General features: G+C 44.7%; 1 protein-coding gene across 3 annotated transcripts in view; it reads left to right on the forward strand.

Moving 5' to 3' along the window:
* SLC9A3 (solute carrier family 9 member A3) overlaps window positions 1-21,453 on the forward strand; it is a 631,205-nt gene that overhangs the window by 412,125 nt on the left and 197,627 nt on the right. For all 3 annotated transcript variants that reach the window (XM_077491947.1, XM_077491948.1, XM_077491949.1), the window contains exons 5-6: window positions 3,567-3,744; window positions 6,040-6,260. In XM_077491947.1, the coding sequence (XP_077348073.1) occupies window positions 3,567-3,744; window positions 6,040-6,260 (399 nt within the window). The remainder of the gene's footprint in view (window positions 1-3,566; window positions 3,745-6,039; window positions 6,261-21,453) is intronic.

Raw genomic sequence — 21,453 nt, forward strand, 5'->3', positions numbered from 1 at the left:
GGATGCGTAAAAAACGGTTCAGATCCTTCAGATCTAGGATAGGTCTGACACTTCCATTTGGCTTCGGAACGGTGAAGAGATTTGAGTAAAACCCTGAACCCTGTTCGTTTGGGTCCACTTCTACTATCACCCCCTGGGATAGTAAGTGATTTAAGGCCAGAAATAACAGTTTTTGCTTCACTGGATCCCTGGGGATCCTTGACCTTAGAAAGCGAGAAGGTGGAATCTCCTGAAACTCTAGCCCAGTGATGGCGAACCTTGGCACCCCAGATGTTTTGGAACTACATTTCCCATGATGCTCAACCACACTGCAGAGTGCATGAGCATGATGGGAAATGTAGTTCCAAAACATCTGGGGTGCCAAGGTTCGCCATCACTGCTCTAGCCTGTAGCCCAGAGATACCGAAGAGATCACCCACTTGTCCCGGATCTCTTCCCGCCAGGCTCCCGCAAACTGCAGGAGCCTTTCCCCCACTCGGCCGAGCGGGGGCGCCCCTTCACAAGGAAGCTTTTGGGCTCTGCTTGGCAGGCTTTCGCCCCCAAGTCTTTTTCTGCCCCTGGGCTCGGCCCTGAGCCTTTCCTGTAGAGGAGGGTTGAGAAGGCCGTCGCCACTGCTTAGAGCTTGATGCTCCGGGAGAGAGAGCACGTCTGAATGAAGGAAGCTTGCTCCTTTTGACTGGAAGGAGAGTAGATTTACCCCCTGAAATGTTTCTAATTCTTCTCCAAACAAACGTTCTCTTCTTGCATGACAGCTCAGCTGCCCAATTCTTTAGCCATAGGGCCCTTCGCATGTGTACCAACATGAGGGACAAACGTAATGCTTGTTGGACAGAATCCAAAATCGCATCAATCATGAAACACAGAATATGAGCCATTTCTGCATACTTCTCTACTTCCTCGCTGGGAAGGAGCCCAAGCATCTGCTTAACCTGTTCCTTGAGGAACTGGCACAACCCCACGGCTGCGACTGTAGGTTGCACTACAGCGCTAGTCATGGAAAAGGAGGCTTTTAATAAGGTTTCCAGCTTCTTATCAGTTGGATCTTTAAATACCTGCGCATTATCCAAGGGACAAGTCAGGTTTTTATTCATGCAAGAAACAGCCGCATCAACAGATGGGACCCCCCACTTCTTGGTGAAACTCTCCTCCAGAGGATAATGCATAGAAAACCTTTTAGGAGGAGCAACAGTTTATCGGGATGTCCCCAATCCTTATACAATTCATCCATTAAGGGATGAATTGGAAAGGAATAGGCAGTCTGTGGGGCTTTCCTGACTCCCAGGGAAGAAACAGAGGACGTAGCGACTTCAGCAGCAGGCATTCTGAATGTGGAACGCACCAATTCAGTATAATACTGCACCTATTTTCTGAGCGCCTGGGAGGAGGGGACTCTCTCCTCTTCCTCTGATTCATCCGACTGCTCATAATCCCTGTCCCAAGACAGGGATCTCTCCTCATTTTCAGAAGAATCATCTGAGAGAGGAATTTCAGCAGAGGGAGGGGATCTACCCCTTTTCCTGCTATCTTTCAGGGAAGCAGAAATAAAATTCATTATTCTCCCTTCAAAACCCTCCAATGTAGCCCTAAGGGAGTCCTCAGTGACATAAACCGGGGCTGGGACATTAGGAGAGGCTGCAAAACCTGACAGGGGCACTGACTCGTCTTGAGAGGCTGGCTCCAGTCTTGCGGGGGGGATTGTAACTTACAGGCCTTTTAGAACCCCTGGACCTAGGCGGTGATTTACCAGTGCCTTTGCTACCTCCCCCTGAGACCCTCTTACGAGGAGACATAGTCCTAAGCTACAAAGCAGAGGTACTAGTACAAGTGCAATCACTGTTGTGCTTAAAGTCTCACAATAAATATATATGCGTAAACTGCACAACCTGATGCTGAGTAGGTGTCTAAGGTTTGCCTGGATCCAATCCCCTTGGATGCTTACTGCCCACAGCTCCTGTGTCTCCACTTAAAGCCCCCTGACACTCTGGGCTTTTTAAATCTGCCGCCTGGCGCCTCCGCAGCACAGCGCCGTGCACACTGACCTGCACGGCTCACAACCACACCCCCCCTCCATTAGACCGGGAACGCGCCTGGCACGCGTGCACGCGCGTGCACGAGGACCGGGGGACCTGGGGGGGAAAGGAGAACTCCACCGGAGCTGCATGGGACCCCCAGACTACGTGGGACCCCTGTGTTACCTTGTTTGTGGCAGGGACTGTAGTGGAGACGTGAGACAGCTGGAGAACCAGGCTTCACTGAGCGTGTGTACTGAAAGGCATGTAAGTATGCATCAGGCTGCTCTTACTCCCTCTAGTGGTGGAAACCAGGTAAGACATACAACTACTCACAATGAAGAAATCCATCATATAATTATATATATAGCATTAACTTCCCTTACCTGTCCCCGCCGCAGGAATTGCTGAAACAGACAAATTCCAGCCTTCACCCATCACGGCGGACAGTGTTAGCCAACCTTCAGGTTTATCTGGGGCTCTTTCTCGGAAGAGCCTCCTACCTGGACCATGTAAAAGACTCTGCCAGAAACTTTTGTGCGCTCTGTATAAACAGTACACCAAGTCTGGTTTTCCCAGAGCCCAGTCTTCCAATAGGAGAGGACTTACAGGCCAAACCTCGTTTCTTCGGCTGACGAGGCCCGGGTACCATACCATCTTGGGAGTCAAATATCGGCCCGAGGTATGGATCCGGTTTGTTGTAGCCCTTAGGCCCCCACAGGGACCTTCACAGAGCTAAAGTTTTACGTGACCAACCACCATAGACACTGGCGAAAAAACGGAGGTGCCTCCCATATGGGAGGGGTAATTCTCCTTAATTGGGGTTAACCAGTGTCCAATCACCAGAGGTGCCTATATAACCCACTATGTAATGAAGCTCCTGTGTCCTGTGATGTATGATCAAGAAACAATATTTTTATTGAAGGAATGGCTTTATTGTGAGTTTTTTGGAAAAAAAAACATAGGCACCGGTATACAACTAGTAATGATCATACTTTTAAAGCAGTAAATGTAACATTCATCAAATACTCGCTGCAAGTGAATCAATTACTGTGATTTAAAGTGTATTTATGGTCCAAATATAAAATCATTATATTAATTTCCACACTATGTCAATTATTTCTAGCCTACCCCTATTAACCTTCAAAAGGTTTTATCCACTTCCTGACCAGGTCATTGTTTGCGATCCGGTACTGTGTCGATTTAACTGACAATTACGCAGTCGTGCAGTGCTGTACCCATGTAAAATAGATGTCCTTTTTTCCCCACAAATAGGGCTCCCTTTTGGTGGTATTTGATTACCTCTGCAGTTTTTATTTTTTGTGCTATAAACAAAAAAATTCAAACAATTTTGAAAAAAAAAAACAACAGTGTAAAAGTGTATGCTTTGACCACAGAACTTATTCCAAACCTAGACTACACCTATACCAACCCTATACCACATTATAATGAACCTTTACTGCATCTGAACCAGTATATGTCTATACTGCAAGACTGTATTTTAAACGTTGGTTCTGCAACTATTCTTGTTTGAAATATTTGTATTCTTTGTTTCAGTATCTTTTTTTGTCGTAAGCATTGGGGGAACGATAGTTGGAATCATATTTGCATACATTCTGAGCTTGGTTACTCGATTTACCAAACATGTGAGGATAATTGAACCTGGATTTGTTTTTGTCATTTCATATCTGTCTTATCTCACATCAGAGATGCTTTCCCTTTCTGCAATCCTTGCGTAAGTATTCAGCATTCAATGTTTTAAACAATAGATCAGAAGTAATCAATTTACTTGATGCAGAAAGCTGAAATACCTGGTGCACAAATTGTTTTTTTTTTTTGTTCAACCCAGCAGGCTGGGCTTCTGTCAGAAGGACAGCTGTAGACATGGTCCAAATATTGGCTGGTTCCATCTGAATTCCTTCCAATATTCAGACCGCGTGTACCCAGCTTAAGAGGCTACAGACATGCAGCAGCAGATGGTCAGAAGCTGCAGGCATGCTATAGGAGTTATTAGCCCTTGTACACACGGTCGGAGAATCCGTCGGAATGTGTCCTATCGGACCGTGTTGTCGGATAATCCGACTGTGTGTGGCATGCATCGGACTGATTCCATCCGAATATCCGTCGGACCCAATTTTCCAACTTGTTGGAAATATTTTCCGACAAACTGGTCCGAACGGACATACTCCGATCATGTGTAGAGAATTTTGATCGGACCAAGTGCCACGCATGCTCAGATCAAATTCCTACATCAAAGCTATTGGCTACTAGCCTGAATGTAGTCCCATCGTAACGAAATTACGTCATCACGTTCTGAAAGATCGAATTTTTTGACAACTTTGTCCGACCGTGTGTATGCAACAGTTTCGGACAAGATCCAACGGACAAAATCCGACGGATTTGGTTGTCGAAATCTCCGACCGTGTGTACAGGGGCTTAGAGACTGGAACAAGCTGCAGGAGACATAGCTTGCAGGCTTGCCATAGATTGCTAGGAATCACAACCCCTTTAGAAATCCATGCTCTGAATCAGAGGAATAGGGATATGGGGGCTTAAACAAACATATGTAGGTCATTTTCTGAGGAGTTTAACTGTTCCTTTAGGCCCTGTTCACACCTGGGTGTTTTGGGATTGTGACAGAATCTCTGTAATTCTGCCTGCGATCTCAAAACACACTACAATCACAAAACGCAAAATGCCAGTATTTTCCATGGCATCTAAAAAAGCAATGTGGTTTTTCCCGCAATTGTCACATGATTTATCACACAGCAATCACAGCACATCGTAGCTCGTGAATCTTGTCAGCCAAAAGCAACTCTTGCCTTTTGGTTAACAAATTTCACATGAAGAGATTGCCGCTGGATAAATTGCACAACAATCACTGAGAAACTGCACCACATTTTAGGTGCCATTGAAAATCATGCACTTGAACCTGCATTTGCAATTGTAGTATGTTTTGAGATCATGGTCAGAATTACATTAATTCTACCGCAATCCCAAAACTCCCAGGTGTGAACGGGCCTTAGTTATTACTTAGTGCAGTGCTGATTAGAAATGATCACTCATGGTTCCTAGTACTGAAGACACTGAAACCAGCAGCCTCACTCTTTATTACACTGTTGTTGATCAATACAGATTGCAGACAGACTGAATGTAAACAAAACAAGGATTTCTCTGGGCTGGACCTGTGGTAACTGCTTTCAAAGCACATGGAAAGAAAAAATAGAGGTAGAAATTGATATTTGGAAAGTTGCTTGTTGACCCTAGAAATATTCAGAATGTTAATGTGTTTTAAAGTACAATTATCCCCCAATGTAACAATTCCAATAATGCAATAAAAGTTCACTGTTTCATTTTATGTGACCATAAATTCCATAGTGGCGAATATCATATTCGGGGGTATATTTATTTCAGTTGAGAAGGACCAGCAAGTCTAGACCACAAGTTTTATACCTGATTTCTGAAGAACCTATTTTACATAGTAAACATGAAATTACAGTTATAAGATATCTTACCCCCCCCCCCCCCCCCAAAAAAATAAAATTCTGTAGGCTTCATGTATGCTTGGCAGTTATATACTGCGGCCACAGGGAAAATGCAAAAAACGTGGCAAAATCTATTTGACACAGTTTTTGCCACGTTTTGCGGTTTTCCTGCAGTCAGTGGTCAAAATGTTCCTATCCTGAACAAGATTCTTCTTGGAAGATTCAGGAGGTTGAAGCTCGGCTATCCACAGCAGCTCCTAAACTCTGCTAAAAGCCTATGTGTACATTGACACAGGCTTTTATGGAGTTGAGTTTAAGAGTTTTTTGCATTTGTTTTGCTTTTTGCTTTGCTTTAGCTCTTAAACTCAAATGTTAGGAGGTGCTACTGTAAAGTAAACCTTATATTACAGCTTATTGATCCTTAGATGTGTTTACTGCATTCGTTTTCACTTTTTTGGCTAAGTACATATTTATAAAATACAGAAAATACCATTGATCTAGCCATAAATTCAGTATCCTTAACAAAAACTTCTTTTCTATCTCAGGATTACATTTTGTGGAATTTTTTGCCAAAAATATGTAAAAGCCAATATTTCTGAACAATCTGCTACTACTGTGAGATATACTATGAAGATGTTGGCAAGTGGAGCTGAAACTATTGTTTTCATGTTTCTGGGAATATCTGCTGTTGATCCAAACATTTGGGTGTGGAATACAGCTTTTATACTTTTGACATTGCTTTTTATCTCTGTATATAGAGTCATAGGTAAGTGGTGACATTATATGCTTTTCAATTACTATTGATTCATGTTTCATAAAGTTCCATATTGTCTATGAAAATGTTGTCTTTTTAATATTCAGCAAAAATGTGACACCTATCTATCTATCTATCTATCTATCCATACATACACACATATATATATATATATATATATATATATATATATATATATATATATATATATATATATATATATATATAGATTCAGGGCAGCACAGTGCTGTAGTGGTTAGCATATATATATATATATACACACATACATACATACATATAAATGCAGTGTAAAAGGTTGTAAGTAAGTACATTTAAGAAAAAGTGTAAAGATCCATTGCAGCAGCTAGTAAATCCTGGCATTGCAGAATACCTTAAGAAGCCATAATATACCTTCCACTCTTGGCTCCCTCCACGTGGGTCAGTGGCAGATTGCCAGACATCAATGTTTCTGAGTCTTCTGACCTTATTCACAGTTCTGGTGCCACAATTTTGCAGCAGAAAGACTCTGAGATTCCTGGCTAAAACGACAATTGCCAGTAAACTTTCAATCATGGAAAAGGCCATGTTTCTGCATGGAAAATAAACAACTCTGCAATAGTTCTTGTATTTTCTAAATAAGACAGCCCACTGAAACACTTACCCCACAGTACCAAGACAAAAGTCACACTTCTCTGTTTAATTGCTATGTCTAACAAAACAAACAAAAAATCTCATTAAGCCCCACATTGGTTGCCAAAAATTAAGCACCCCTGAGCAATGGTATGTGATGCCCCCCCAGGCAACTTAGAGGTCTAGCATTTCGAATTTCGGAGTCTGGTTCTTAGTGTGCGGCTGATCAAAAAATACATTGGGTACAAGTCACTTTAGTCTTTTAACTATCTATTGTTAGGCTCATCAAAAAGAAAAAGCGACAGGGTTTATGGGTGTGGGATATTCAAAGAAAACCTCAAAAATCAAGAACAGTTTTTTTGAAATGGCAGCTGGCCCTTTAAAGGTGGCCTCGTGATAAATGCTGGAAGTAGTGAAGCACAGATCTATGACCTTGTAAGAGCAGTATTTTTTTAGCTGCAAAAGTACAACTTTTTATCCATTTAGAAGCAGTCAAAGATATCCTATTGCATGGAGAATGGACCTTCCTTACGACGTCCAGACAGCTTCAAACCAGCTCTTTTACCACACTATTCAGAAAGAAGAATCTTTTTCAGCCTGCCTTTCTTTAGGAAATAGTTCTAACTAAAGTGCGTATTCTTTGTTCTTCAACACACGCCTCAAACAGAGGCAAGGCCATGTAACAATCCTTTACACAGGCACCCTCACAGAAAGGAGCCCCAGAAGAAAAATAGTTCTGTTAAAACACTTCCAAACATTCATCAGGGATGGGATTGGTCAGATAAATTTTCATAACCCAGGGAGTTGACCCTCATGTATGCACATGCTTCTAAGAAGGTTCTAAAGTGTTAAAAAAAAATGTTTTGTGTATTTTTACCCAGGTCAACTTTGTTGCAAATTGTTACAATGCATAACTGTGTCCTTAGGTTGACCTGTTGAACTGGTGGTGCCTGAGAAAGAAGGGTTAACGCTGCTGGCCAGGTTTTCCTTCTATTTTCAGAAGGTAACCACCCCCTGCAGGTCATACCATATAAATAGGGACTCAGAGGTACTTTAATAATCAAGGGATGTCCTGGGGAAAGACTGCCAAGCTGCCAAATCATTGACTTTAAGGCATTGCTTGCTACCTCATGTGGATATACTGCCTAATTATGGGCTCTTGTCCTGAGAAGGACCCCTTATGGATTTAGCCTTCTGCTTAAGGTATGACCATCTCATGGGACACTATTCAGGGATACTAGAGAACTTTAGTACAGGAATGTATATGAAAGATGTCTTTGAGAAATGTCACTTGTCACCTGCAACTACTTCAGTAAAAGATCTTTATTTGTTCATCTAAATTGCCTGGTCTGAATTCTCTGAAGGGGTACATGCATAGCGTATCAAAAGAACAGGACTCACAACCATAGGGATGAAGAGGTTAGAGAAGATGCAGTACATGTGTCTAATAAGCAGAATACTGCTCAGAGGAGGCTATATTGCCATTGCTAATGACTACCATATTTGTGTCACATTTGTGTCACATGCTAAAGCAATCACTCAGCCAGGAAATTGGCGACATGGCAGAGGTGAAGGATGCTCAGATAGTGAAGGGGCATTATGCTTGCCCCCTTCACTAACAGCCAGTTTCCCCACATACTGGGACTGACCCAAACGTGCCTCATCTAGGATGATTGTGGCATGGATTGTCCTGGCCATTCGACAGGCTAATAGAGCTAAGGGCTTGGCTCCTCTGGATGCGGTGGCAGCTCACTTGTCCAGGAGTGTGTCTACATCTTGGGTAGCTTTGCGGCTTGTGCCTCTTGATGTAATCTCTAGGGAGGCCTTGTGGTCCTCGATCTACACCTTTATGGCTCATTATTATGCCTCTTTATCTTCTGTCAATTTTGGTTTTAAAGTCCTGTCTGACAGTCCAAATTAAAATATTGTTTAGCATTTCCCACCCTTGGTGTGAATGGCTAGTTATTTGCCATACGTATGATGCCATGGAGTCTGTCAGGAAAACTGAAAATTTCCTTTCAAATACTTACCATAATTTTCCTTTCCTGACAGCAGGAGTTCCCTCCCAGTGCCATAAGTAGACTAGTTATGGAAAGTGGCCTGTGGCTCTGAGGCAAAATTTATGGCAGTAGGTCCTATGGGATAGGAGAAAAGGCAGGGTTAACTCATACGTATGCTGCTATGGAGTCCATCGAGAAAGGAAAATTACAGTGAGTATTTGATAGGTAATTTCTAGGTTTTTTTTTTCAGAAAAAAAATAGCCAGTCTGAATAGAGACCAGATATATTCAGAAATGTAAAAGTTGAGATTAATCTACATATTTTTTATACACATACATACATTATTCAGAGAGAAACCCCATGTAAAATTTTATACGATCTCTCATTTTGTTCGGAAGTTGCTTTCGTTAACTCTTCCAGGTTGTCTTAGCCGAAACAGGCAACCAGTAACTCTGCCTCACACAGAACCCATTCCTCAACACAGTCAGACCCCAGAAAACAACAGGAATTATCAGGTCATGAAACCCAGCAGCATACCACTTCCTGGTAGCTGGTAAGTATATGAAGGCTTTTGTTAAGTTTATCTGTTAGGGAGCAGGGTGGGGGGCGGGGCAGTATTTTGTTCTCTTTTCCCACCCAAGGTATGTCATATGACGTCCTTGACTGTGTGTGGGTATATCTGAATTATGCCTGCAACTACAGGCTTCATTCAGATATCGGCTTTTTCAGCCGGCGATTCCCTACACCATAAGGCCGCGTACACACGGGCGGACTGTCTGCCCAACTTAGTCCGCTGAACAGTGTTTCAGCGGACAATCCGCTCGTGTGTGGGCTTCAGCGGACTTTTTCAGCGGACAGTCTGACGAACAAAGTCTTACGGAATTTCCGTAAGACAGTCTGTTCAAACTTGGTTTTGTCCGTCCAAACTTGGTTTCAGCGGACAGTCCGCTCGTGTGTAGGCAAGTTGGACGGACTAAGTATGGCGCATGCTCAGAAAGGGTTTACACGGCCGAAGGTTGCATTGCAGTGTATAGGACGTCGTTTTTCTAGTCCCGTCGTACGTGCTGTACACGTCATCACGCACGCTTTCAGCGGACTGTCTGCTCATCATGTGTGGTCAAGTCCGTTCATGCTAATTTTGAACGGACTGTCTGTCGGATTGTCTGCCGAACTTAGTTGGGCAGACAATCCGCCCGTGTGTACGCGGCCTAAGAACAATCATAGCTTGTTCTGCCACTTGATCGTCCTTTCGGTGCTTCCATCGGTGAGTCGGAGACGGGATCCGCTGGCCCCAGATGGTGACCATAGAGATTTCCTATGGACCAGATGGTCTCCAAAGTCTCTATGTTCGTTCGAAGACCATGCGCGATGTTATGATGTCACGCCCAGCCTCTGCATTCAAACGAATGGCACCGCCTTGGCTGGGAAGCCAAGATCATTTTATTTTATTTTTTTTTATTTTTTATTTCAGGCTTCCCAACCTAGAGGTGAGATGTGGGGTCTTATTGACCCCATATCTCACTGTAAAGAGGACCTGGCGCGCCATATTCCTATACAAGGGATGTTTACATTCCTTGTAATAGGAATAAAAGTGATCAAAATTATTATTATCTTTTTCAAACTAAAAAAGGCAAAGTGAAATATTAACAATAAAAAAAAAAAAATGAAAGCACCCCTGTCCCTGTGTGCTCGTGTGCAGAAGCGAACGCATACATAAGTTCCGCCCACATATCAAAACAGTGTTCATACCACACATGTGAGGCATCACTGCGAACGTTAGAACGAGAGCAATAATTCTAGCCCTAGACTTCCTCTGTAAAAAAAAAAGTAAAAAATGTTAAAGCGTTGCCTATGGGGATTTTTAAGTATCGAAGTTTGGCGCCATTCCACAAGCTTGTGCAATTTTGAAGCATGACATGTTAGGTATCTATTTACTTGGCATAACTTAATCTTTCACATTATGCAAAAAAAAAAAAAAAAAAAAATGCGCTATCTTTAATCTTTCATGTTTTTTTTTTAAAGCATGAAATTGTTTTTTTCCCCAAAAAAAAGTGTTTGAAAAATTGCTGCGCAAATACCATACGAGATAAAAAGTTGCAACCACTGCCATTGTATTCTCTAGGGTCTTTGCTAAAAAAAAACATGTATAATGGTTGGGGGTTCTATGTAATTTTCAAAAAAAAAAAAATATGAATTTTACATGTAGGAGAGAAATGTCAGAATTGGCCTGGATGGGAAGTGGTTAATGTACACTTTAGCAACTGCATATACAGTAACATACATACCGTATGTATTTTTGTTTGTTCTAGGAATTTTAAGTGGGTTGGTGTTTATACTATATAGTTTAACCCTCTGGCAAAAAACAGGGCAAACTTAATTTATGCACATTTGCAGTCAAGTGCTAGAAACTTTAAAAATACACTTATACCAGCAATAATTACACTCATTTGTGGATCATTGATGTAGTTGACATTACATTTCAGGTAAAAATGTCTTACTGTGCGTAATCTGAACAACTTTTACTAAATGTTGGCAAACACTATATTAAAACAAATGTCAAATAGGGTTTACACTGTTTGGCATTTATGACATCAAGTTTTGCCGGTAAAAAAAAACACAACACTTAAGTGACCTTGTAAAATGATTATTGTTAAAGTATTATGACTATCTCATAATCTACATTTTGTTAAAGCCAACTCAAATAAAAGTGGTCGCTAATTTATAATTTATTACCTGTACATATCTGTAAACAATCAAAAGAATGAAACACCACATGTTCTTAGCAAAGTGTTATGTGCTTTTGTTAATCTAGATATTTTTCAAAGCTGTCATTTCAGCTTTTTTTTTTTCCCTTTACAAGCCTGCAGGGAACCTTTCTTCACATTTGTCATGCTAGCATCTGCTAAAAGTTTTCTACCACTTGTAAAGTTCTGGGGTATAGCTCCTCAGGACCACGTGCAAAGCTATTTGTCTTAAACATAAGACATTGGGGGTTATTTACAAAAGGCAAATCTCTCCTCTTCAAAATAAACACAATAGGTTTTGCATATGTAGCGGCCACAACCTTTGCAGGGCGGCCTTGACTTATTGGGCTTACCAGTTACCTTCTCTTGGCCTGCTCTTCCACGTCTAGGGGTTCCCATTGTTGATACCCAATGACTTGAACACTGACATGGATAAAGTCCTTTTTAAAAGGTTTTATTTTGCAGTAGTAACATCCAATAACGCAGTCTCTCACGTGAACAGAGGGCACGGGTGAAGAACTCAGGCATCTTAAACTGCAGGTCTAGCAAAGTCTCTAATTCCACCCAGAGAGTAGCCACTCGCAGTTGGGTACTTCAAGGCTGAACAGAGCTCTAGCCAGAGATCATGGTAGTCAGCACGTTGACTCAAAACTTGAAGCAATCCTATGAACGTATACAAGCTGTAACTAAGGGTGAGCAGGAACCTTTTTTCTCAGTACCTGGAGCGTTTCCCGTCTCCTCAATGGTACTGGAAAAACGTGAATTCATCAATGTCCTTTCCAACTCAGTAACCAGGCACTTTTCAGGATCCCACTTGCCGACCCTCCTCCGAAGAGTCCTCCCCATGAGCTGTGGTGCCTCTCCAAGCCGAGAGCACACCCGGACACCTTGAATAATCCATCAGTTACTGCGCCTCAGACCAGCAAGTTCTGAGACTCGGGAACAGACGGATCCCTACCCCAGACCATGCAGGTCTATCAGGGGCCTGTAACAGGAACATGTTGCAGGGTGTCGAACACCCCGTGACCAGGACCTCTCACGGGGCTACCCCTGTCCTGCAACCAGAATAGACCACACGGGCCTCACAAACTTCTCTCTCTCAAACACGTGACCCACACATGTTAAGTACCCCTTCCCAGACTCCCCAGCAGGGCCAGGCACTCCCACTGATTGGTTCAGAGAAGGTTGATACTCAAAACGTCCAACCAGGCCTGTTTCTGGCCTGTCATGTGCACCTCACTGCTCACATCACCAGGCAGAACTTCCAACACAGCCCAGCCAGACTGATGTCAAGGCCAACCTACGTAATTAACCCTCAGAACCCCTACTGTTCTGAGGCAAAAACTAAATTTTGTCCAAAATGTCATCCACTGCACATAGAATATTAGGGTTACAGTATGGGATAAAGGATAAACACGATTGGGAATAATTAATAAGTGAGTGAGGTTCACTAAAGAAAAAGATTATAATTCAATAATAAGTTTGGATCATTTTTTTTTTTTAAAAAGGCTTTTTTGTTTTTTCATTGTGTTTTTTTTTTTCCCCTTGGGGATGGGAGAGGGGAGAGACCGTGGAAAATATTTTATATTTTTTTTACTATGGGATTGATCCAAGAACTTTGTCGATTGTGGTGATTATGTGTTTTGTTTTATTTATATGTATGCTAAGCATGTTTATTAATGTTATATAATGAAATATTATGGAATGTTTTTATGTGAAAATATCTTAATAAAAATAATTGAAACAAAAGGCAAATCCACTTTGTACTACAAGTGCACTTGTAAGTGCAGTCTCTGTAGATCTGAGGGGAAGCTCTGAAATGAGGTGAAGCTCTGCTGATTTTATCATCCAATCATGTGCAAGCAAAAATGCTGTTTTCTCTTAAATTCACTGACTGACACAGCTCCTTTACTTAGACCATCGGGGTGTTACGCCACCTTCAGGAGAGGACTAGGCAGAACATGTTAACATGTACAACAAAACCAGAACTTTCTAGTTCCGCCCAAGGGGCAGTCCCTTAGGTAACAAATCCCCAGACTGCATCCTACAGCCTCAGTTTTTTTCTGCCTAGTGAAGGAGAAGGACCTAGGAACCCTGCAGGCCCATCGATCCATGGATTTTTTCTGCAGAAGTTTGCCTTTTGCACAAGATTTAGATCCTGGGATCTGCTATCAATAGCCAGCTGGGTGACAGGCTGAATACCCTTATCCTTGTAGTCTCCCCAGCCTGGCCAGCAAGCGTGTGCAGACCATGCTGGGTCGGCCACAACATGTCCCCCAGGCTCCAGGGGTGGCCGGTGAGCGTAATGCTCCAGGTCACACATATGACTGGGCTACTGATGTCTTCGTCACAGTGTGCTGGGCCAGCAGCCACCCTGTACTGATCAGAGAGTGGATCTGTAATGGAATGTTCCCTAGCTAGTCAGGACTGGTAAGTACAGCTCTCCCTGCCTCAGTGGGACTGAGCAGCTGGGCATTCCCTGGGAGGTAGATTCGGGGGTCCCTCACCCCCCCTCTCCTCTCTGTGCCTGTCTCCCCCCCCCATGGGGGATGCTGCACGGGCTGCTGAGCGGTGTGTGTGCCACATAGATGGGGGCCCCTGGGGGGGCTCTCACCTTGGGTGGGGGCTGCGCTGGGTGGCTGTTCCCTGGATGTCTGTAAGGTCTCTTCCCTGGGTTTCTGGAAATCTGTGTCTGCTGATCACTGTAGCGCTGCTTGCCACCATTTCCTCTGCCTGTTTTCACTGTCTCTCTATGCATACAGTGCTCGTGGCCATTTTTTGGTGTGACCAGGGACAAGCATGGTCAGACTAAATTTTTCTGTAGTCCAGGGCTATTTTCCCTGTGATTATGTCCTTTGTACTGGAGGCTCGGTGGCCATTTTGTTGAAGCCTAAACACGTTTTTCATGCTCAGTGCTGTTCTCTGGGGCTCAGCACAGCGCGGTTTCCTCTCACAAGCATCTGGGAGCTGACACAGGCACACCTAGCTGGACATCACAGAACTCGGTCGGGGTGGTGAGTCCTGCGGTGGGGGCCCCTCAGCCTACAGCAGTTAGGAGGGTGGGACCATCACTGTCCTAAGTCCCCAACAGGTGGCAGACAGGGTAGGGTCAGCATGGCTTCAGAAACTGGTGTTTCTTCTCCCGAAATCCAGGCAATTGCAACCAGTTTGCCTGCAGACAGTGCCCCTGGACGCTTTGTCGGTGGTCCTTAACATGTTCGTTGCCAAGATGGAGGCGGTGCGTGGGCACAAAGGCGGTAAAAAGCAGCCCCTGCCCCCCGTCCTCCGGGGAGAGCTTTGACGCAGACTCGGGCCCCGCTGAGGCTGGTGATCCCTGCTCTGTTGTTTCAGATGACGCTGACCAGGATCAATCGGACAGTGAGGATGAGTCTCCGTCCGGGTCTGCGTGCAACAAAGCGCTTGTTGGAGCACTTATCACAGCTGTGCATGATACTCTGAAAATTCAGGATACAGTAGATCCCTCTGCTGATGTAGTGGTCCTTTTTGGGTCCCGTAAGCCAGCCCGTACACCTAAGGTGTTTCCGTATCTGACTTATTTAGATAAGTTCATATACAAGGATTGGGATCGACCGCAATGGACCTTTTCGGTCCCCAAATACATGGCGGTGTGTTACCCCTTTGAGGAGAGCCTTCTCAAAAAATGGTTGGCTCCTCCGGTCATGGACCCCCCAGTATCCAGGTTAAACAAAGTAACCACGATCCCGGTAGAGGGGACTCCTGCCTTTAAGGATCCCATGGACAGGAAGGCCGAGGCAGTGTCCCATTCCTTGTTTACAGTTGTGGGGTCAGCAACGTGACCAGTACTGGCATCCGCACTTGTGTCACACACACTTACTGAGTGGGCAAAACGTTTGCACCGCAAATTGGGGGAGCAACAGGCTTCTCCCACCTGCGTGGAACTAGCAGACCAGTAAAACTAGCAGACCAGTTAGTGCAAGGCCTTAAGTACGTTTGTGATGCAGCCCTGGATACCCCCCCTCTGTTATCCAGGGCTTCAGTGTAAACAGTGGTGCTGAGGCGCCTGATTTGGCTAAAATGCTGGTTGGCTGACCAAGTATCTAAAAAAAAGCCCTGACGGATTTACCCTTCCTTGGTGAGCGGCTCTTTAGAGCCTTATTGGATGACATTATTAAAAATTCCACAGATGGTAAGAGTACCTTACTCCCACAGGCCAGGAAGGCTAAGGAGCCATGCCATAGGCAAACAGCTTTTTTATCTGCCCGTGGCTTCAGCTAAACATCCCCAGCCCGACAGGATGACCTCTGAAGGACAAAAGCGTCCCTGGAACTGAAAGCCTAACAAGCCTGTGAGCAAAAGTGCTACCTCATGAAGGTTTGGGAGTTTGCAGCCCAGTGGGCCTCTCGGCTGTCTGACCAATGGGTCTGCGGTCTGATTTCCTCTGGCTGCAAGATAGAGTTTCTTTCTTGGCCACCAGACAGATTCTTCACCTCCAGTATACCCTTACTCCCGACTCACCGGGAGGCCCTATTGGGGGCGGTAAGGGACCTGCTAAGTCGCGGGGTGATAGTACCTGTTCCAGAGGGTTCTACTCCAATCTTTTTGTAGTCCCCAAAAAGGAAGGGGCACGTCCCCTTCCTTTTTGGGGACTACAAACTGCTACAGCTCCCTTTCGGAAGTCAGGCTCTTTGTTTGATTCGGTGGCTGGTCCGAAAGAAGGCATAGCGGTCTCGTCAGCCACCATTTCCAGGTGGATCAGACAGATTGTAGTACAGGCCTACACCTTGAAGGGGCAGGTGCCCCACTTTCCGGTCACGGCCCATTCCACCAGGGCAATTGGAACATCTTGGGCCTTCTGACATCAAGCGTCTGACGCTCAAGTGTGTAAAGGGGCGACTTGGTCATCTGTTCACATCTTTGCGAAATTCTACAATTTAGATGTCAGTACATAGGCTGATGCCTGTTTTGGCCACAAAGTTTTGCAGGTTGGCTGTGTAATTTGCGATTGCACTTAATTTTTTGCTGTTTTTTTTACAAGAAACACAGTTATCTTTAAGTAAATGCACTGCTGCATTGTTACCGCAAGTTCCGAGACGGTTAGATAAGGTGGTGACTCCTAGATTAAGGAGCACTCTGTTTTTGTGGGTGAAAATTTTATGCTGTTTCCCACATTCTGTTTTTTTGTGGGTGAAGCCTTATGCTGTTTCCCACATGCCTTTCTGGGTGAAGTTTTTATGCTGTTTCCTACCCCTCGTTTTGGCACTGCTTGGGGATGTCCCGATGGTCTAAGTAAAGGAGCTGTGTCAGTCAGTGAACGTAAGAGAAAATAGGATTTTTTGTACTCACCGTAAAATTCTTTTCTCTGTAGTTCACCAACTGACACAGCACCCTCCCCTCCTATTTTTTACGTTATACTGCTTGTTGACGTACTGAGGTTGCAGGATGCAGGCTGGGGGGTTGTTACCTAAGGGACTGCCCCTTGGGCGGAACTAGAAGGTTCTGGTTTTGTTGCACATGTTAACATGTTCTGCCTAGTCCTCTCCTGAAGGTGGCGTAACAACCCAATGGTCTATGTAAAGGAGCTGTGTCAGTCAGTGAACTACAGAGAAAAGGATTTTATGGTGAGTACAAAAAATCCTATTTTTTATTTTCCTTGCATGTCTGTCCCCCTCAGATCTAAAACAACTGCACTTCCAAGTGCACTTGCAGTGCACTTGTAGTGCTAATTGGATTTGCCTTTCACAAATAACCCCCATTCTTAAATATAAGAACATTTTCTTTAAGCAAACACAAGAGAGCTTCCAGCGGCAAACCAAAACTTCAGAAAATGAAACACAAAAGTCCTCTTATCTTCAGCACAAACATTATAAAGGAAACATAAAGTAAAGTTCATACACAGGATTTACCCCAAGATTAGCACAGTGCAACTCAGGTTGCTTGGCAGCTAACTGCATGTGTGCAGAACTCCAACAGGTCTCTCTCTCTCCAACTCCTACACCCCACCCTTAAAACTAAGCTTCCTGTTTTATGTGCTGCTTCCTGGAGGCTGCTTAACCCTGTAGGGACTGGAGTCCCCATAATCAGGAGTGGAGATCCTTTTCCAACCCGACTGTCACTACGACCCTCCAAAATTCCGGGTCCCAAATAAGTCTGTACTAATACAGTGAGGACTGTGATTCAGTCCTCTGCTTTATATGACTACCCCAGTACACACACATTTCCCGTAAAGAGACCATAACCAAAATATTGGTGCCAGATAACACCTGTCCAGAACCCATCCTTGGCATCCTGTACATATCTCTAAACCCCCCCCCCCCCCTCATCGGGGTTTAATGTGGAGGTGTTGGAGGCACCATTTGACATCATACAGTGTACTCAGGAGAGGGCATCAGCATTTTGATGCTGTCTCTTGGGTCTGTGCTCTACGCCAAAGTTGAACTACTGGAGAGAAAGGAATCTCATCATCTATGACTGCCTGAACCCGGGGAAGATCGGTCTCTCAATAGGGACTGAAAATTACAATATCATCCAGATAGATCGAAGGGTAATGTTTTGTCCATTGCCCTTTGGAATGTGGCTGGGGCAGAGTGTAAGCCAAATTCGATTCTTTTATACTGAAAGTGGTGTCCTGGGGTGGAAAAAGCATTTTTCTCCCTTGCTTTCTTGCTGAGGAGACTCTGCCAGTACCCTTTTGTGAGATACAACGTGGTGATACACCGGACGGGACCCAACCTCTCAATTAACCTGGGGCATCGGAAAGGCATCAAATTTTGAAACTTCATTAAGTCTCCTAAAGTAATTTCAGAAGTGCAGGGTGCCGTTGGGCTTTGCTATCAACACGATGGGACTCGATCACTCACTCTCCAATTCTTCAATGACATTAAGCTCAAGCATTCTTTTAACTTTTTCAGACACTGCCTTTCTATGTGCTTCTGGGATACAATAGGGCTTTAAACTGATCTTCACACTGGGTTGTCATGCTCGATGACGTTGGGGAGACCAGGCAATCTTGAAAACATTTCTCTATTTCTCTGCAGAAACTCTTTCGCCTGTTGTGTTTGTGGCTTAGACAGGGTAGCAACAACCTGCACCAGGTCAACCCCTGCAGTGTCCTCTGATTTGACACCTACAACAGCGGAAACCTGTTGTCTGTCTCTTCATGGTTTTAACAAGTTTACACGATAAACTTAGTATGGCTTTCTTTTCTCCAGATGGTGTAACTTGTAGTACACATCACCTACTTTTTCCACTACTTCAAATGGGCCAAAAACTTGCACTCCACTGTGGGTATCAGAACAGCCACCCCATCTCCTACTTGAAACTGTCTGACTTTATTTGACGGTTGTACACCCTCCTTTGGGCATCCTGAGCCTTCTTGTTACGTACCTGCTGGATGAGCCTGACATGCAGTGGGAAGGCTGTCTCGTACAACCCCGGCCCAAGGGCCACCGATGTTGCAACAGTGGCCGCAAGAGCCTGGCGGTGTATGAGTGCCTGGTTCGTCTTTAGTATTGTCAGTTCAGCTGGTGCAGCAGGAAACAGGAAGCAGGTTGGTAAGCTGGGAAGACACTGAATACGTAGTCAGACAAGCCGGGTTTGGTAACAGATGATCAGATGTAAATATAGACGACAGGCAGAGAATGGTCAGGATACAGGCAAAGTTCGGCAACAGGCTATCAAGCAGTGTAGAGTAGAGCTTGGTTACAAGGCAGACCAGGGTCAGGATAGCAGAGATCAATCGTAGTCAAACAAGCCGGGTCAAACACAGGAAACAGATCGGATCACAGGAACAGGCAGTCACTGGAACAGGTATGAGCTGCAGACCAGACAGCAAAGACAGTGCTACTGAGGTGTTTAACCACTTCCCACCCGGCCAATGCACATATACGGCCGGGTGGGAGCCGTCTACTCCTGATAGGACGTTCAGGAACGTCCATCAGGAGGAGCGGGATCGCGCGCGCGCGTGCCCGCGCAGCGGCGCGATCCCGATGCGCCCGTGTCACCGGGACACGGCGCATCTCAGATCGGCAGGAGGGCTCTATGATTGGTCCTCCTGATCACATGACGGCCGTGTCCAATCACGGCCGTCATGTGATGTAAACAAACAGCCGGTTGCTAGGCAATCGGCTCCTCCTCTCCTCACACAGAAGTCATCGCTGAGGAGAGGAGAGCAGATTGCTGCAGCCGGCTGATGATCAGTGAGTATGAGCTGTTTTTTACAGCTTTTTACTCACTGATCTTCAGTCTAGTGTAAACACACAACACACCACACAGTGTAAACACAGTCCCCACATATGTCCCCATAACACACATGTCCCCAAAACATACATGTCCCCAAAAAATAAAAACACATGTCCCTAATAATAAAAACATGTCCCCCACATATGTCCCACTAAAATCACTTGTCCCAATGATTATGTGCACACATATGTACGTGATCACCTGCACACATATGTACATGATCATTTGCGTACATATGTCCGTGATCACACAAACCAATTATTATACACTTAACAGAATTTTTTTTACCAAAAACATGTAGCAGAATACATTTTGGCTTAAATTTATGACAAAATTTGATTTTATTCGATTTCTTTTAAAATAGAAAAAAGAAAATATTGTTTTTTTTCAAAATTTCCGCTTTTTTGCGCTTATATCGCAAAAAATAAAAAACGGAGTCGTGAATAAATACCACCAAAATAAAGCTCTATTTGTGCGAACAAAATGATAAAAATTTCATTTGGGTACAGTGTAGCATGACCGCGCAATTGTCACTGAAAGCGCTAGAGCGATGAAAGCTGAAAATTGGGCTGGGAAGGAAGGGGGCGAAAGTGCCCTGTATTGTAGTGGTTAAATAAGGCAGCCTGTTACCAATCACTGAAATTAGTCTGCACTATTTTAACCCCTAGGTGGCAGATCCATGCAGGGGGGGGCTGACAGCCTTAGGCCTGGGGGGCAAGTCCAGTCACGTGGCCCACTTTAACCCCGAATAAGTTCACTATCTATGCCCACCTTGTATTACAAGGTTACCCATGGCTAGTGGCCAGCAGAGCCCTACAGGCCATGATAAGCTCCCAGCAGGACCTACAGGTGCATGGCCAGCTCCCAGCCTGTGGGTCCTGCTGGGCACTGGCCATAGCCAGCTCCCAGTAGGACCAACAGGCAGCGGTGGTGCATCCATAAAGGTGCATGAGCGCTGCCCCCCTGTCACTCGCTCTCTCACATAGATAGATTGCATGAATCTATATATGGTTGCCGCTGCGCCATGCATATGAATTACAGCGGTGGAGTTTCTTTGGAAATGCCTGATTAGAGCCATAGGCTCAAATAGGCTTCCTGATTAGAGCCATGGGCTCTAATAGGCTTCCAAAAGGGAAAACAGCAGGCACACTGCTGTGCATTCGCCGATTACTTATTGGTGTGTTAGAGAACCGAAGACATTGCTTTCCTAACACTGACCTGGCTCACAGCCAATCAGGTTGCTCAGGTCATGTTACCTGTCACCTGATTGGCTGAAACAACAGGCGCCGCTATTGGACGCCTGATGGGAGGAGAGGACGGGAGGAAAAGAAGTGCAGGAGATGCATGAAGGACCCACTCGTTGTCACCTGCTGCCCCACAAGACAGGGCAAGTGCAGGGCAGAAGGCAAGCGGGTGGCACACTGTCACACTGGCAGCATTTGATTGGCACAGTGGCTGCGAATAATTTTTTTTTTCACATTTTTTTCAGTTTGCCCCCCCCCCCCCCCCCCAAAAAAAATATTTTAGCACCAGCCGCCACTGCCAACAGGCCATGATTAGTTCCAGCAGGACCCACAGGGAATGGCCAGCTCCCAGCAGGACATCATGTAC

The sequence above is a fragment of the Lithobates pipiens genome, unplaced genomic scaffold, assembly GCF_037356315.1.
Source record: "Lithobates pipiens isolate NorthernLeopardFrog02 unplaced genomic scaffold, aLitPip1_a1.2 Scaffold_19, whole genome shotgun sequence".
Taxonomy (NCBI): Eukaryota; Metazoa; Chordata; class Amphibia; order Anura; family Ranidae; genus Lithobates; species Lithobates pipiens.